General features: G+C 38.7%; 1 protein-coding gene across 1 annotated transcript in view; it reads right to left on the reverse strand.

Annotated features, from left to right (window-relative positions):
* eif2b3 (eukaryotic translation initiation factor 2B, subunit 3 gamma) overlaps positions 1-13,386 on the reverse strand; it is a 47,976-nt gene extending 34,590 nt beyond the window's left edge. The window contains exons 1-3 of the mRNA XM_074688760.1: positions 13,063-13,386; positions 12,034-12,199; positions 7,770-7,927 (exon numbers count right to left, since the gene is read on the reverse strand). Coding sequence (XP_074544861.1) covers positions 7,770-7,927; positions 12,034-12,181 — 306 coding nt within the window. The 5' untranslated portion in view covers positions 12,182-12,199; positions 13,063-13,386. The remainder of the gene's footprint in view (positions 1-7,769; positions 7,928-12,033; positions 12,200-13,062) is intronic.
* Between the last annotated feature and the right edge of the window lie 1,326 nt (positions 13,387-14,712).

Consider the following 14,712-nt stretch of genomic DNA (forward strand, 5'->3'; position numbering starts at 1 on the left):
AGCAAATAGCGGCAACTACTGGCGAGGAGGACTTGCTCAACGTAAGATGTTTTTGCCTTGAGTATCAGGTGCTGGTATCGGCAGCCTTTACGAGTACTGAAACCTTGAAAAAAGGCAGGTATCAGCCCAATACCTGATACTGATACCAGTACTTGCCATCTCTCAATTATCATAAAAACAACTTCCCTAGTCTTTTTCAATTCAGAGCAACAAGATTCGTTTGGGGTATCCATTTGAAATTGTTGAAAACAGGGCTACTAAATGAAAGTAAAAAAAAAAAAAAAAAAAAAAAAAAGATTTTATAATTTGTGAGTTAGTAAGAAAATTTCTTTAATAATTAATTTCCTGGATATTATTATTAGACAACGATGCTGACTATCTTCAGCATCCAAGCTATGAAAATGTATGTAAACCTAATAGGTTTCAAACTGTATATTATTTCACAGCTTGTGAATTCCATTCAAGTATCACTTACACTGACTTTCACAACAGGGAGTACATCAGACATGTTACATGTCTGTGTGTGTGTGTGTGTGTGTGTGTGTGTGTGTGTGTGTGTGTGTGTGTGTGTGTGTGTGTCTGTGTCTGTGTGTAAGCATGTGCTTTTGCCCACATTTGTGTGTCTGCTTGTGTGCGGTATCCATCTGTCTGTCCAGTGATGAAGGCTGTCAGCATGGGAACTAATCCCACCATTAGCACCAGCCGCCTTCATGACAGCGACATCTTTACTGTGTCTGTGGCAGGGGGAAAGATGGGAAAGAAAAAGCAAGAGTGCAAGAAAGAAAAAAATCAAAAAAGGGTTTTAAGTATTAAAATGTTAATGTTTGGATGGAAGATTGTCACACAGGCTGAAGCAAAAGAGATGCTTGCAGGAAGACCAGACAAAAAGGAAATGAGGGTTTGCTTGTGGTGCACTTCAACCTTCCAAGCTCCAAGGTCTAATTCATGTAGACTAACAGTTAATTTAAAGCATCCACTGATTATTATTAAGGATAAAAGAAATGTACTTCATTTTGTAACCAAGAAATCTCTGGTTGAGTATTAGAGCTCAGCAGAGTTCAGTTTGTGTCTCTGTTTGTGGTGAGGGCTTGTATCAGTGGGGTCAAGGGTCGTCGAGCTGACCGAGAGGTAACTCCTAACATAACCTGATGTGGACCTGGCGACAGGAAGCTGCCATGGCAGAGCTGGAGTTGTCTGCAGAAGATCTACTGACACTGAGACTCTGAGACCTTTCAACTCTTTCCTCCCTCTGATACACACACAGACACACACACACAGACACACACACACGCAGGCGACAGCAGAGTGGAGTCAGCTGGAGAGACAGAGACACTTTAGCCTTTCAACAGCCAGACTCTCTGGACAGGTCAGGACCACACACACTGATGCACACAAACACACACACATCCCAGACAGTAGTGGGCGACATCCATCCAAACTGTAACAGACTGAACGGTGATTCACCTCTCTTTCTGTGCTGGGAAGATTAAGTTCTTTCTCTTTTTTTTATTTTTTAGAAACAAGTGTCTTTTCTCTTTCTTTTTATACCTAGAACATTATTAGTCCTGAATGTTATCCACTATCCAATGCTACCTTTAAACATAACAGAAAAACTGCCAAAAGGCATTTAAAAAGGAACAAATCTGTTTCTCGGTTTATCTCAATGTGAATCAACAACCACTTCCCCACCTATAAGCAAGTAATTCAGATTTAAACCATCGACTGCGTGGGCAGAGTGGCTTCAGCATGGTTCTGAAACCAAAATACCGAAATACCCCCATCACAGGCATCAGCATTAGCAGCCGTTGTGCAGCCAGAGTCTGCACAGTAGAGGGTGACAAAGGTGACAATTGAATGTAAGAAACATTTCTAAGAGGTGTATTTTTTAAAGATTGACCGCAGCCCATCTGGAATGGCTGGGGAGAGGGATTTTTGACTTATACTGCAGCCAGCCACCAGGGGGAGCGGTTTTTGTGATGACCTCCCTTAGAGTTAGGCAAGATGAGGTCCATTTCCTTTACAGCCCATGGTTTAAACCCATTCTATGCTTGAGATCACTGAGCTCAACTAGACTGACCTGGCTGAATAAAAATTAAATTAAAGATAAAATACATCAATCCAGAAACAATCCATGGCAGAAACAAGTACGTCTTCAGCAACTTGCAAAATACTCATACAATGTAAAAAAGCTAACACTAGGGGATAAAATGTAGTGGTCATAGTTTGTCAGCAGCAGAAAAACTGGTTAGATGAAGGAATACTGATGTATTTTTGTTGACCTGAGATGTCAGTCATATGTTGTGTCTTAGCTTCAGCTCAGGTTGATGGCCACTACCATAATACTAGAAAGCTCTTCCATCTGAATTTAAATCAGCGCAGATAGCATCTTGTAGCACGGCGTGTTTTGCCTGTGTTCAGATGTAGAAATAGGAGATAAAGATGTACATAGGCTAAGGTTCTGATAAATGACAACCTGAGCAGAACAGACTTGGAGATGATAAGCTGCAAGAACATCCAAAGCTGTTGGTGTTAGCTTTGCATATGCTAGCCCCACTCTACAACGTAATAGAGGTGTGAAAAAATATTGATGCGACATTTGATTAAATATTGATATTTCAACTCTTAATAAAGATATTTTTGTTAAAATAAAAATTCATATTTTAGGCATGGTGGAAGTACAATATGTCTTCTGCACCTCCACTGCAGTAGATGGCACCGAAGAGCTACTCAGCTGTATGTTTCCCATTAACTGTATAAAAAATATAATCTCAAAGTATATTCAAAATATTTTGTTCCCAAACTTGATGATGTGGATTTTGATGTCGTAAACATCAGTGTTTTCTCTCAATTCTAGGATCAGTTAGTTTAAAATTACTTCAGTTGATTTTTTTACAGTGTGACAGATGATAAAATAATGATCATAGTCATGTTTTGTGCAGTATTAGATTTTCTGAGTAACACTGGTTACACCAAGTGACATTTATCAGTTTCACCAACTGACCACGTCTTTCACCAAATACTTTAACATTAGTTTAATGTCACAGTAGTTCAAGTGAAAAACTTGACACACTTTAGGTTTGTTATGTTGTGTTTATGCAAAAAAATAGAAAAGTTGTTTTCAATCAAACAGTTAACTGGGTAGAATTATTGTATCATGACTTAAGATGGGTACCGAATTAGGTACGTTTATAGGTATCGACCGAACTCCATCTGTAGTACAGAGTAGTAATTCACGTTAAATCGGTACCATGTCTAGGTACCCAACACATCCTTGTGAAAGTGAGAGCGTGGAAGAGTAGGCGATTTTCCATGCTGGACATGAACACAGCATTGCAAGGTCATATATCAAAGAATAAATTTGTTAAATTGAAAAACTTCAATATGAAATTAGTGAAAAAAATAATTTATTTTACCACAGAAACACACACAAAAGTACCAAAAATTGGTACCATTGAGTATCGATACCGATTGCCAGGCAAAAACGAATTCTTTGTGAAGTCATTTTGTCCTTAAACTCAGGGCAACACAAACTGTGAATGTTCTTTGAACAAAAATTGTCAATCTGTGCCACATCACATAAAGGCAGGGAAAAAAAGTAGATGGGAAAAGGTGGAAGGAAAATCTTAGGCTTCACCTCTCCCTCTCTTCTCTCCTCACCTTTTATCCAAAGTCTTACAAACAGACTAACAAATGTAGACAAAAGGTAAATCTAGTGAATCAGCAACTCCAATGTATATATACATTTCTTTTAGCCTGCATACACTCAGGTGATGAAGCCCGAATGTTAATAAAAACGTCAAAGAGGCTTTAAGCATACAAAGCAGAAAGTGCATGTTAAGTACTCCTTTCACTCGTTTGGCTCATTGTGAAAGAGCGCTGCAACAATCACTCATATCCCTCGACTTTTGTGTGACTTCACGTGTTTGCAGAGGGAACAAAATAAAATATGCTGCTTGTAATCTCTCTTTTCAGTGATCAGGAGGAATGACCTAGAGTGCACAGGGATTCCTGTAAGTATTTTGTTTGATAGGTTACACCAAATCCCCTCATGGGAGTGTGTTTGTGTGAAGAGATGAGTGAGTGTGTGTGTCCATACTGTACTCATGCATCAGTTTGACAGTTTGAGTGATCTCTGTGTTGGGACTTGGCAGGCCGGAGTTACAGTTTTTCACTCATCACCCTCCAGTGGGTGAGTGTGTGTAACTCAATGCCTCTAATCTAGCTGGCTGCTCAAAGGATTAGGGACCCGACTATTCTCAATGGGAGCATGCTGGAGCTAGTCCTGTTTAAGTGCCTGTGTGTGTGTTTGTGTGTGTGGTTTTACTATGAATCTATAAAAAAAACCTCTCAGGCAAAGAGAGTAGTATGAATCTGCACAGACTCATACAAATGCCAGAGGAAAAAAACATTTAACTCACTTGTCACAACAAATGCTGCATTTAAAGTCTGATAAATGTGTTTTCAAAAGCAAAGCCGCCAGATTCTGAAGAAAAGACTGCACTGAGAGGATACTCATGTCTTTACATCGAGCGTTTGATGTGGTATGTGTTAAACAAAGACTTTTTAGAGGGACACTTCAAACAAAGACTGGTGGGAGTGGATGTCTTTAAGAATTGTGTGATATACTTTTTCCAGTCTTTCAATTGTGACGGAATTCAGTGTTTCACACATGTAGACAATAACTTGATGGTGCCAATTTATCTCTCTGACCATTTGTCTGTATTAGATTAAAATCAGGCTTTGTTTACACAACAAAGCTTCACCCAAAACGCAAAAGCACAGAGAAAATTCTGCGTTTACACTGAAACGCAGAGGGGCTGAAAACGCTGTAGTAAGCATGCCAGGCCTGTGGGTGGTGCTCTAACTGTCTCGTCCAGAAACAGCTTTTGGGATACCTCACGTAGATATCTTGCACATTTTGTTGAAAGGCAGTGGGCAGATTCAGCAGATTGAGCCGCACAAGCACAACACAGTAGTTCAAGACAATTGTAACAACAGTGCTGTTGTTTCCCCTGAAAATCTGGCTTGCTGTTTACATGAAAACGGTGGTCGCAGCATTTTAGAAAAATTCCACTCTGGAGGCTGTTTTCAAAAGTCAGCTACAATGACGTATTCGTGTAAACGAGGGATAGAGATGCATATACTCTTGCATTTCATCCTAAAACCTAAAAACTTATATTAGGATAGATCATTACAAAGAAATGGAATTTTACTGATGGAGTGTGGCAGAAAATGTTTCAAAAAAACTGTGGTTACCTTATTCAAATACAGGTAACACCCTCACAATTCCTTCTTTGACTTACTTTTTTTTTTAAATTGCATTTTCAACTGTTGGTCTCTGGAAATTGATTGATAATCCCTCTAGATGCTAGTTTTAATCATATTTCTAATTATTCTAAATTATAATGCTTTTTGGCTGTATATATATAGTGTTTTGGTCCACTGAGAACACAAACATTTACATACTGCAGTGTTCTGTCGTCTCTGTGTTTTCATGTAAAAAAAAATTTTTAAAACTGCAAAGAAAAATCTTTTCTGATTTTAATGAGGCTGTACTCATGTAAACAAAGTCTAAAAATGAAGGATTTAAATCCTGCTAATGACTGATCATCAAATATTAAAAACAAAATAAAAATAATTTTGGGAATGGATTAACGGCCCTAAATCATACAAACCTTACACAAACATGTCTCCATGGTCCCGGGGGGTCAGTCAGAGCCATGGCATATACAGAGGGAGGACTTACACCCCAACATACCCAAACACAAATGTTGCACAGATGTGCAGGATGAGAATAAATGGTGCAGTGGGTAAATTGGCAGCACGGGGAGTTTGAGTCTTAACCATGACCTCATGTGTTTAGACAGAGCTGGATGAAGGGAGGGATGGAGGGATCAGCAGGCAGGACACAGAAGAGGTCTGGAAAATTGGTGTTGGGGGTCATGGCTATTGTTGCAGCGTGTGTTGATGTGTTCGCCACTGCATATTTGTTTGTGTTTAAAAATGGTGAAATGAGGCACCTCAGCAGCCTTGACCATTCATGGGAGGGAGACGCAGATGTCACAGAACACCCACCTTAAACCTCCTCCTTAGTTTTTGTCATTTTTTTACTCTAAGTCTAACATCGACAGGCAACACAGAAAAACTTATAAAAAAACAGCAATCAATCACGTTTCAGAAAAGTGGTAATTAGTATTTCATAGTGTATTGAAAATTCTCGAGCAATACGGAGAAATCTTTGCATAAAAACAAAACTCTATCTTGTTCTCATGTCATTCTGGGCTAGTAATTCATGAACTCACAACAGCCTAGTTTCTGCTCCAGCATCAACTAACCCCAGAGGTCAGAGTGAACTGGATGAAAGCAGGTAGACATAAGAACATAAGAATGGTGCAGCTAAGTGGAAGGAAAGTAAAATAAGTCTATTTTTATTGGCTTTAATTGTTTGACGATCCATGCAAGTCAAAAACCTACATTTCTACAGGAAGCAAGCAGGAATTAAGAATAAAAATTCCCTTAAATTCTTAGAGAATTTGTCCAATGCCAAGAGGGTTTGTGCTTTTGTACTACTTATGTTATCAAAAAATCTAAGCCTACCTAAAAAGACATTGGTTGATATATAATTACAGTGCTGTGCCCCTGTCTAATGGTAAGGAAGAAAGGTTTATGAAAAAATCTGAACTGTTTGGTTTACCTGACTCGAAACAGGAATTTAACAAAAGAAAGTAGTGTGTTTTACCTGCTTCCTGTCTCTTCCACAATGTTATTCCTCTCTACAGCATAGATAGTGTCATTTAGTGACTTAAAGTGATACTCCTGGATGGAACAAGTTGGGTCCTATCACAAGGTTTAGGGCAGAAATGACCCCTACAGCAGTGTTTTTGTGCAGCAGAAGCTCAGGGCGCTCACACCAAACACTCCCTCCCTGCTCCTCTGCAGGTTTCCTCTGCACTCAGACGGGGCCATTTTTCACTTGACCAAAAGCACAAACTAACAGACTCCCACCGAAAAAATCTGATATCGGTCTGCATTCACGCTTTATTTAGAGAATTTTCAGCGCGTTACTTTCACACAAAAACACCGCTAAATAAGGCTCTAGTTCTCATCGTGTCGTAAAACGGCGCTACCTCCGCTGCAGAGCCACAGCTGGCTACGAGGCGCTCGCCGCTTAGTGTATCAGTCCGCACGCAGCGTGCCAGATATAAACAAATGCAGGTAGTCTGCCAGGACGAAGAGACACGAGAACTAGAGCCTTATTTAGCGGTGTTTTTGTGTGAAAGTAACGCGCTGAAAATTCTCTAAACAGAGCGTGAATGCAGACCGATATCAGATTTTTTCGGTGGGAGTCCATTTATTTCTGTTTTTGGTCAAGTAAAATATGGCCCCGTCTGAGTGCAGAGGAAACCACCAGAGGAGCAGGGAGGGGGTGTTTGGTGTGAGCGCTCTGGGCTTCTGCTGCACAAAATCACTGCTGTAGGGGTAATTTCTGCCCTAAACTTTGTGATAGGACCCAACTTGTTCCATCCCGGAGTATCACTTTAAGCAACTTCTGGGACAGCCAATAGCAACTTTCCAAACTGCGGTTTGCTGAAACTAGTAATGACTCACCCAGCTTTGTGAACAGTTCCATCACAATCAAATAGGATGTCAAAGTAAGGTAAAAAACTAACTTTTTCTGTATCTTTTAAATACGAAGTACTTAGTTTATTTGCAGACAATAACATGTTGGTACAAATTTAATTTAGCAGTTAACGATTGTTTTCACACACCTTTATCTTTTCCTGGATGTGTCTGAGTGCATCTGCTGTCCCCATGTCTCCATCCTCCTGGATACACACCACGTCCAGCTTCATCTTCACATCCAGTTTCATTTTAGGGTCTGTGCTCATCATCTTCTGGACTTCTCTGGTGGTGATCACAATCACCTCTAGAAACAAAAAAGAACAAATTATAAATACTGGACTTCATGTTGACGTAAAGGTTGTTTGTCTGAATTAGCTTCACTGAGAGTATAATGTATAATTTCTTCTTCAAGTAGACGTTTATCAAACGAAAAGGATAAATTCTGCACATCAATGAAGAGACACAAATCTATCAAACTTTGTTTTTATTTTCTAAGTGCCTCTCATGAACTAAAGAGGTCATTAGAGCTTCAAAAGTGAAGATTTATTTGTGTTACTGCTCAAATAGAGCTATTCCATGAGTCCTTAAAGGGATCTAAGGAGTCTATTCAACTGTAATACATCTTTTAACTCAAGTCATATAAATCCGGCTGAGACTACTGCTCCGCTTTTATAAAGTTGGTATCAACATTACACGAGAACTTTACGAATCTAGAAACATTGCAGAGTCCGTCGACTTTAATTAGCCTGTCTGCATAGAGTGTTGTTTTCTACGGGGCATTTGTTCTCTCTAGCTGTGTCAGCCTAGTAAAAATCAAATTGCAGGGCCTTGGCTAGCTGGCTGCACACAGTAAACTTCTGGCCACACAGGATGATTATGTATAGACAGGCTTTTATAACAAAAAGCCCTGTTTACTGCAAGAACAGCACACTGCAACAAATCCCTTTATAAGCCCAGAGTTTCTGGATCTCCTGCAAGCTGCAACACGAGGGGTAAAAACCCAGACTGTAAATCCAGACAGGAAATGCACACCTGACAACGGCTGATGATGTGATGACAATTGAGGGAAATAAATTAGAAAGGACCACAGTTTCAAACCTAAGACAGAGGAAGGAGCAAGCGTCTGTTGTTCAGGCTGCTTAAATCTGTCTGCTGGGTTTCCAGGAAACAAACATCATAACTAGAAGTGACTGTGAATGAAAAAAAAAACATACAATGTTTTCTTATTTTTTAAATTTGACTGCTTTCACATTTATGGAAGAAAAACAGAACTAAGTTTCAAGACACTTTTAAAATATTGATTCAATCAGTCTGGGTTTTGTATTCTGCTTTTCAATCACTATCACGGCTAAAAAATTTAAAGTTGCAGCGGTTTCTTAAATTGTCTCTGAAGGGTAAGATGGACTTCTTAGATTAACTTTTATAAAATACTCTCATCTATCTTTTCATACAACAGAGAATGATAAAAAGCCACAAAGTCTCTTTAAAGTAGCTATGGCTGCTCCTTATCAAAGTATGAAATTGTGATGGACATTCCTATTTGTACACTTTTGATGTTTTATTTTATCAGGAAACTGTTGCAGTGCTTGTGTTTGACGAGGAGATAATTTCTTCCCACAGAGGGTCCTCTTTCCACATTAAATGCATAGTGATGAAGTTAGCATACTTTCTGTTCCTTGTTCTCCACGTGGGCCACATAAAGTTACACTCAAGGTGCTGGCTGGGATTTTGCTTCTTTACATTTTATGTGGAAACCGACCAAGAACGCCAGTGCTCCCTGTGACGCTTTCCACCCCTTACACGGACACATGGTATAGAGGGAGGTGTAATAGCTCACGAGTGGCCAATATCATCAAACTCTACTAATGTAAAGCTCATTCATGGAAATGTTACAGGATCAGAACTGGAGGAGTTTTAGCTAGCAAGTAATGTATAAAATAAAATATAAAATGTAACATCTGTACACATTACATAGAAATGATCATAGTGTGACTAAGAAAAGGGGGCTTGCTGTTTTTGGTACTAACTACTCCATCCTAAAAATAAAAGCTCCTCCATTGGAAGAAGATTATTGTAAATGTGCTGCATGTCAAATCCGTCATTTCAACTGATAAAAACAATGAATGCTGACAATTTTGAAAAATAATCTAATAGCAAATTTTCTGGACCAGCAGTGCGATTGTAATATATCCTGCATTTTTTTGTGCATTTATCTTCTGCATTATTCAATAAACACAAGTATTAAACTATTCTGACATAACAAAGGATACTGTTGACATATAAGCAATTTGTTTCTGTAGGCCAGGCCTACATGTTATGAAATGAGATGAAATGATGCATCAATTGGTACAAATAACATCACCCAAAATAAAGTGCATAGATGTAAAAAAGACCAAATCTTTGGCTCAACCACTTAAATATGTCAATGTGTGGAATGCAGTTCTTTAAAAAGTGAAAAGTAGACACTGTGTGAAAATGAATATAAATGTATTAAAATCTTACTGATCTCTCATCAGTAACAAAACACAAGCTGAAGTTCAGAAATATAAATAAAAACAAAGTTTTGGCTCTACCACGGAAAAATGCAAAAGTGTGGATTGCAACTTTTAATTGAAAAAGAAAAAGATACACTGTGAAATTTTACAGATCTCCAGTTGTCAGAGTAACAAACCACACAGAATAAAGTGCACAAGGGGTACGGCTCTGCCTGCCACAATCATTCTACTGTATAGACCTCTGTGGCTCAGTATTTTTGCCAGAAAAAAAAACAGAATATTGACTTTTGCTGGTTTTAAGGAAGAATGAGTACAAGTAACTATATTTCCTCCTGCAAGCATGAAACTTTTTTTTTTTATTGCAGCCTTTGGGATTTGAAAACTACATTCTACTACATAGGGATGTTTGTTTCAACTTGATGAATTGTTCAGCCCTAATGCTAAGATTGGACAATGTGATTTTGAAATAGTCTTACTTCTTTGGTCGACTGAAAGAACTAGTTGAAACATTTTGATAGTTAAATGTTCATGATATGATAAAGTTTAACACAGTGTGTAGTCCTCCATGTATTATACAGGCTATGGTTCATATATCATAATAAGCTAAGCTAGCATAGCTGCCTGCACTTCGGACATTAAAAATGGGGAAACAAACAGCAGAACCAACGTCATTAAAATTTGTTGTTGCCCCTGGATCATACTCTCACACAGAGGCGGTTTTGCCTCAAAAAGGCATACCGTATTTTCCACACTATAAGGTGCTTCGCAGTATAAGGCGCACCTTCAATGAATGGCCTATTTGAAAAGTGTTTTCATATAAAGGGCGCACCGCATTATAAGGCGCATAGAATAGAAGCTATAGTAGTGGCTGGGGTTGCGTTATGCATCCACTAGAAAGAGCTGCGCTGAAGGGAATGTCAACAAAACAGTCAGATAAGTCAGTCAAACTCAGGCTACATCCTCACGGAGCCGCACATTTTCTTATCCTACTATTTTCTGTGCCATTTAAAAAAAAATTGCGCTGTAAAGACGAAGCCGTTTCTGCCGTCCACAAAAGCCGTTTCCAGAGATCAGTTCAAATGCCAGACCTTTGGGGGGCGCTGTATTGCTCTAACAATAAACAAGAGAAAAAGCCCGGGCCAGCCTGTGAGCTAATGTTAGCACTTAGCAGAATTCATTTTTACAGGTTCTTACTGCTTACCGCTATTAGTAGGGGTATATATAAAGCGCATTGGATTATAAGGCGCACTGTTGGCTTTTGAGAAAACTGAAGGCTTTTAGGTGCGCCTTGTAGTGCGGGAAATACAGTACGTTTAAATGAAGACACCAATTAATCTTGCAGACTTTGTCAGAAAGAAGTTGATGTAAAGGACAGCTCAACAAGTGACTCTTTTCAACAACTAAAAATTAACCATAGCACAGAATTTGCAGAAAAGGAAAACCTCAGCAAATTGCAGACCATCATGACTTACCAGCTAAAGTAATGATCAAAAAAGACACACTTGTCAAACTTTGGTCAACTGGTGGCAAACTAGTGCCTTACAGCCACTTGCAACAAATTGCAAGAATTACCAAATGTTTTCACAAATTACACAAACAATATCACAAATAACATCATATACAGCATACTTTTAACAAGAGTGTTTGAACACAATACAATACTTTGTATTATTATCTCTTTAAAAAAAATGTTTCCATAGACATTAAAAAATTGTCAACTATTGTTGAAAAATCTGACAAAATGATCAGGTACACATGTATTATGGAGAAAATTAGCTCAGGTAGGCTGAAAACATGAAAAACACATCTAAAGATCTTCAGTTACTGATGGTGGTCAAAGACAGATGTAGCAGTTAAAGGGGAATGTAGTTTTCACCAAGAAAGCCCCACTTTAATAAAAAGTGTAGGCTCTTACCTTCAAAGCCCACCCTCTCCAGCAGGTTCAGTGGGTACCACATGAGGGGCTTGTTGCCAACAGGAAGCATTGGTTTGGGGGTGTTGTATGTGAGATCAGTCATACGAGAGCCCCCTCTAGCTGCCATCAACACAGCCTGGAGCTCCATGATGTCTGCCAGGGGAAGCTATGAGAAAGTAAAACAAAGAGTTACATGACACAATTCTGATGATTTTCAATGAGGCCAACTAAGTGATCTTTTTGTCTTAATCTTAAGTAGTTACGTCTCTGCAGTGTTTTGTCTTTCATAAAGTATTGTGTTTACCTTTCTATTTCACAAATAGGCTACATCAGTGATGCACCTTATAACATGCCAGCTCTATTACTGAAAGCTAATGTGGGCTACTTCAGGCTTATTTTGTGTCTTATGAGTCTCTATTTACTCTTTGCTGATTTTGCCCTGTATATGTGTACATTTTTTAACAATAAAAAGACGCCCCCAAGCTGTGAGTCACTTCATCTGGCATCTACCCTGCAGCAGCACCAGGTCCGAGCATTAAAATATATATATATATATATATATATACAGAAATAATCAATCTTTTTATTGTTGGTCTTGTTTGCTATTGTAGCTCGGAAAAAGACTCAAATAAGAATTAACTTTTGATGCCTAAAAGTCCAACAGGAGCTATTACTGTGTACAATTTGAGACTCATTTCAGTGCCCGTTTGTAAATCAGCATGCGTTCATTATTAAACGTTTTGGTATAATAGAATACACTGCAATACACTTTGAATCATATGCTCTATCGCATTGCACACATTGTCTTTTTGCGAATACGTCGACTTATCTACAGATAAATCAGTACGACTTAGCCGTTAAATGTCAAAAGTGGTCTAGTCAGTATAAGTGTGGTTGTCACTATTGATTCAACTAGCGGTAACTGTAGCTGACATATGGTGAGAACACGATACCACTAACATGGTGTATAAGAGAGTAAACATGATCACACTTAGACGCTCAATGAATGAAATAATAGTTAATATGTACCTGTCAGGTATCCCTGTTGATCCACTGCCACTTGAAATGACAGCAGCTGCAGGCGCATGTACGTGAAGTTGGCTGCTGACACTGTTGTTAGCAGTTTGCTAACTGTTAGCACAGAGCAGCGGACGAGACCACCTCTTCAGAGACAGCTCACAAGCCTCCGGACACGTCTCCGGGAAAGCAAACAGCCACTAAATCCAGCGGTAGTGTAAAAAGTCAAATGTCTTGTTTAATTCTTTAGCGGTGTTCAATAAGCTAACTGCTAGCATTGGTTGTATGATGACACCTGCGTGCCTGCAGTGAAATATGTCCGTCGAAGAAAACTACTTCCTCCATGAACGGTTCCTGCACAGAGGAGTAGAGGGAAAAAAAGAACCAAGAAGCTATCAGTTTTATTAGTTAATAGAAAAAAAAGAGGAAAATGAAAACAAAAAAACTTTGAAGAAAAGTAAACAACAAATTTGAATGCAACTGCATGAAATTTCTTTCCATAGAAAATTTATTTCAACTCTGCCAAAACTCCACACTTAAACTAAATTTCTTAAATGGGGCAAGCGTCTTAGATGCAAAAATGAACAAAAGAAAAACACAGTCAAAGAAGTTGATTAAAAAGGTATTTTTTCTTTTGTAAAAAAAAAAAAAGAAAAAGAAAAAGAAAAAAAGGTCTCAGGTATACAATCTAGCATTAAACATCTCTAAGCAGGGCCTTTGTGGGTTTGTATAACTTTTTGTCACTAAAAGTGTAAAGGTATTAAGGAGAGTTTTGAATAGTTTTTTTGTTTTGGGAAAAAAAGCAAAACAACACATTTTATATATATTTAGAAATCTATAAACAATTATAATGTTCTTAATTTCTTAATTTTTTGACCATAGTTAGAGCAAATCACACACACACAAAGTGGTTTGAACCGATTAGCAGCCAGCAGCCACCCAGCTTTTCCTCCAGACTTCAAGCTTGAAAACTCCCAATTCACAGAGCTAAAACGTAACAGCAAATTGAGCTTGGGGAATGTGGCTTTGGTTTTGTTTGCTCTGGCCAGGAGATGAGCTTCACTGCTCGTTGCTGCCTGCTGGAAACTAGAAGAGCAAGAGAAAGAAGAGGAGAGGAAAAAAAAGAGACAGAGACAAACAAGTGTCTGTTGTTGCCTGAATGCTACCATAAATAAGATATGAAAATAGTGTAATAAGACAGTAATGGAAGAGGGAAGTCTGAGAGATGGAGGAAAGAGAGGAAATGGAAATAGGTTCGGGAGGCAGGTTACTGGACAGAAAGATCCTCCAATAACGGGGAAAAAAAGAGAAAAGGTGCTGAGACAGAATTGAAGAGAAACTGTTGGGGATTTAAGAGTGCAGACACTAAAGATACAGGCATAAAGGCAGTGATGTTACCAACTGAAAGGCAACAGGACACTAAGTATTTCTCAAAAATATCACAAAGTGTAAGAAGGGTATCAATTTTCATGGTGAACACTGTTGTTGTAGCAGAAGAAGTGTAACCATGTATGAGTTCAGCCACTCCTTGTGTGAACTAAGACTGCTGTAAGAGTGAAGCCTATAGGATACCTAAGTTTGTTTGAATGAAGGTGAGGTTAAGTCAGAGACATTCTTGTAAAGATAATGACACTTCTTATTTCCCTTTTTACCTGCAGACCA

The sequence above is a fragment of the Halichoeres trimaculatus genome, unplaced genomic scaffold (assembly GCF_033239565.1).
Source record: "Halichoeres trimaculatus isolate MK-OKI-2021-1 unplaced genomic scaffold, fHalTri1.1 fHalTri1_scaffold_15, whole genome shotgun sequence".
Classification (NCBI taxonomy): domain Eukaryota; kingdom Metazoa; phylum Chordata; class Actinopteri; order Labriformes; family Labridae; genus Halichoeres; species Halichoeres trimaculatus.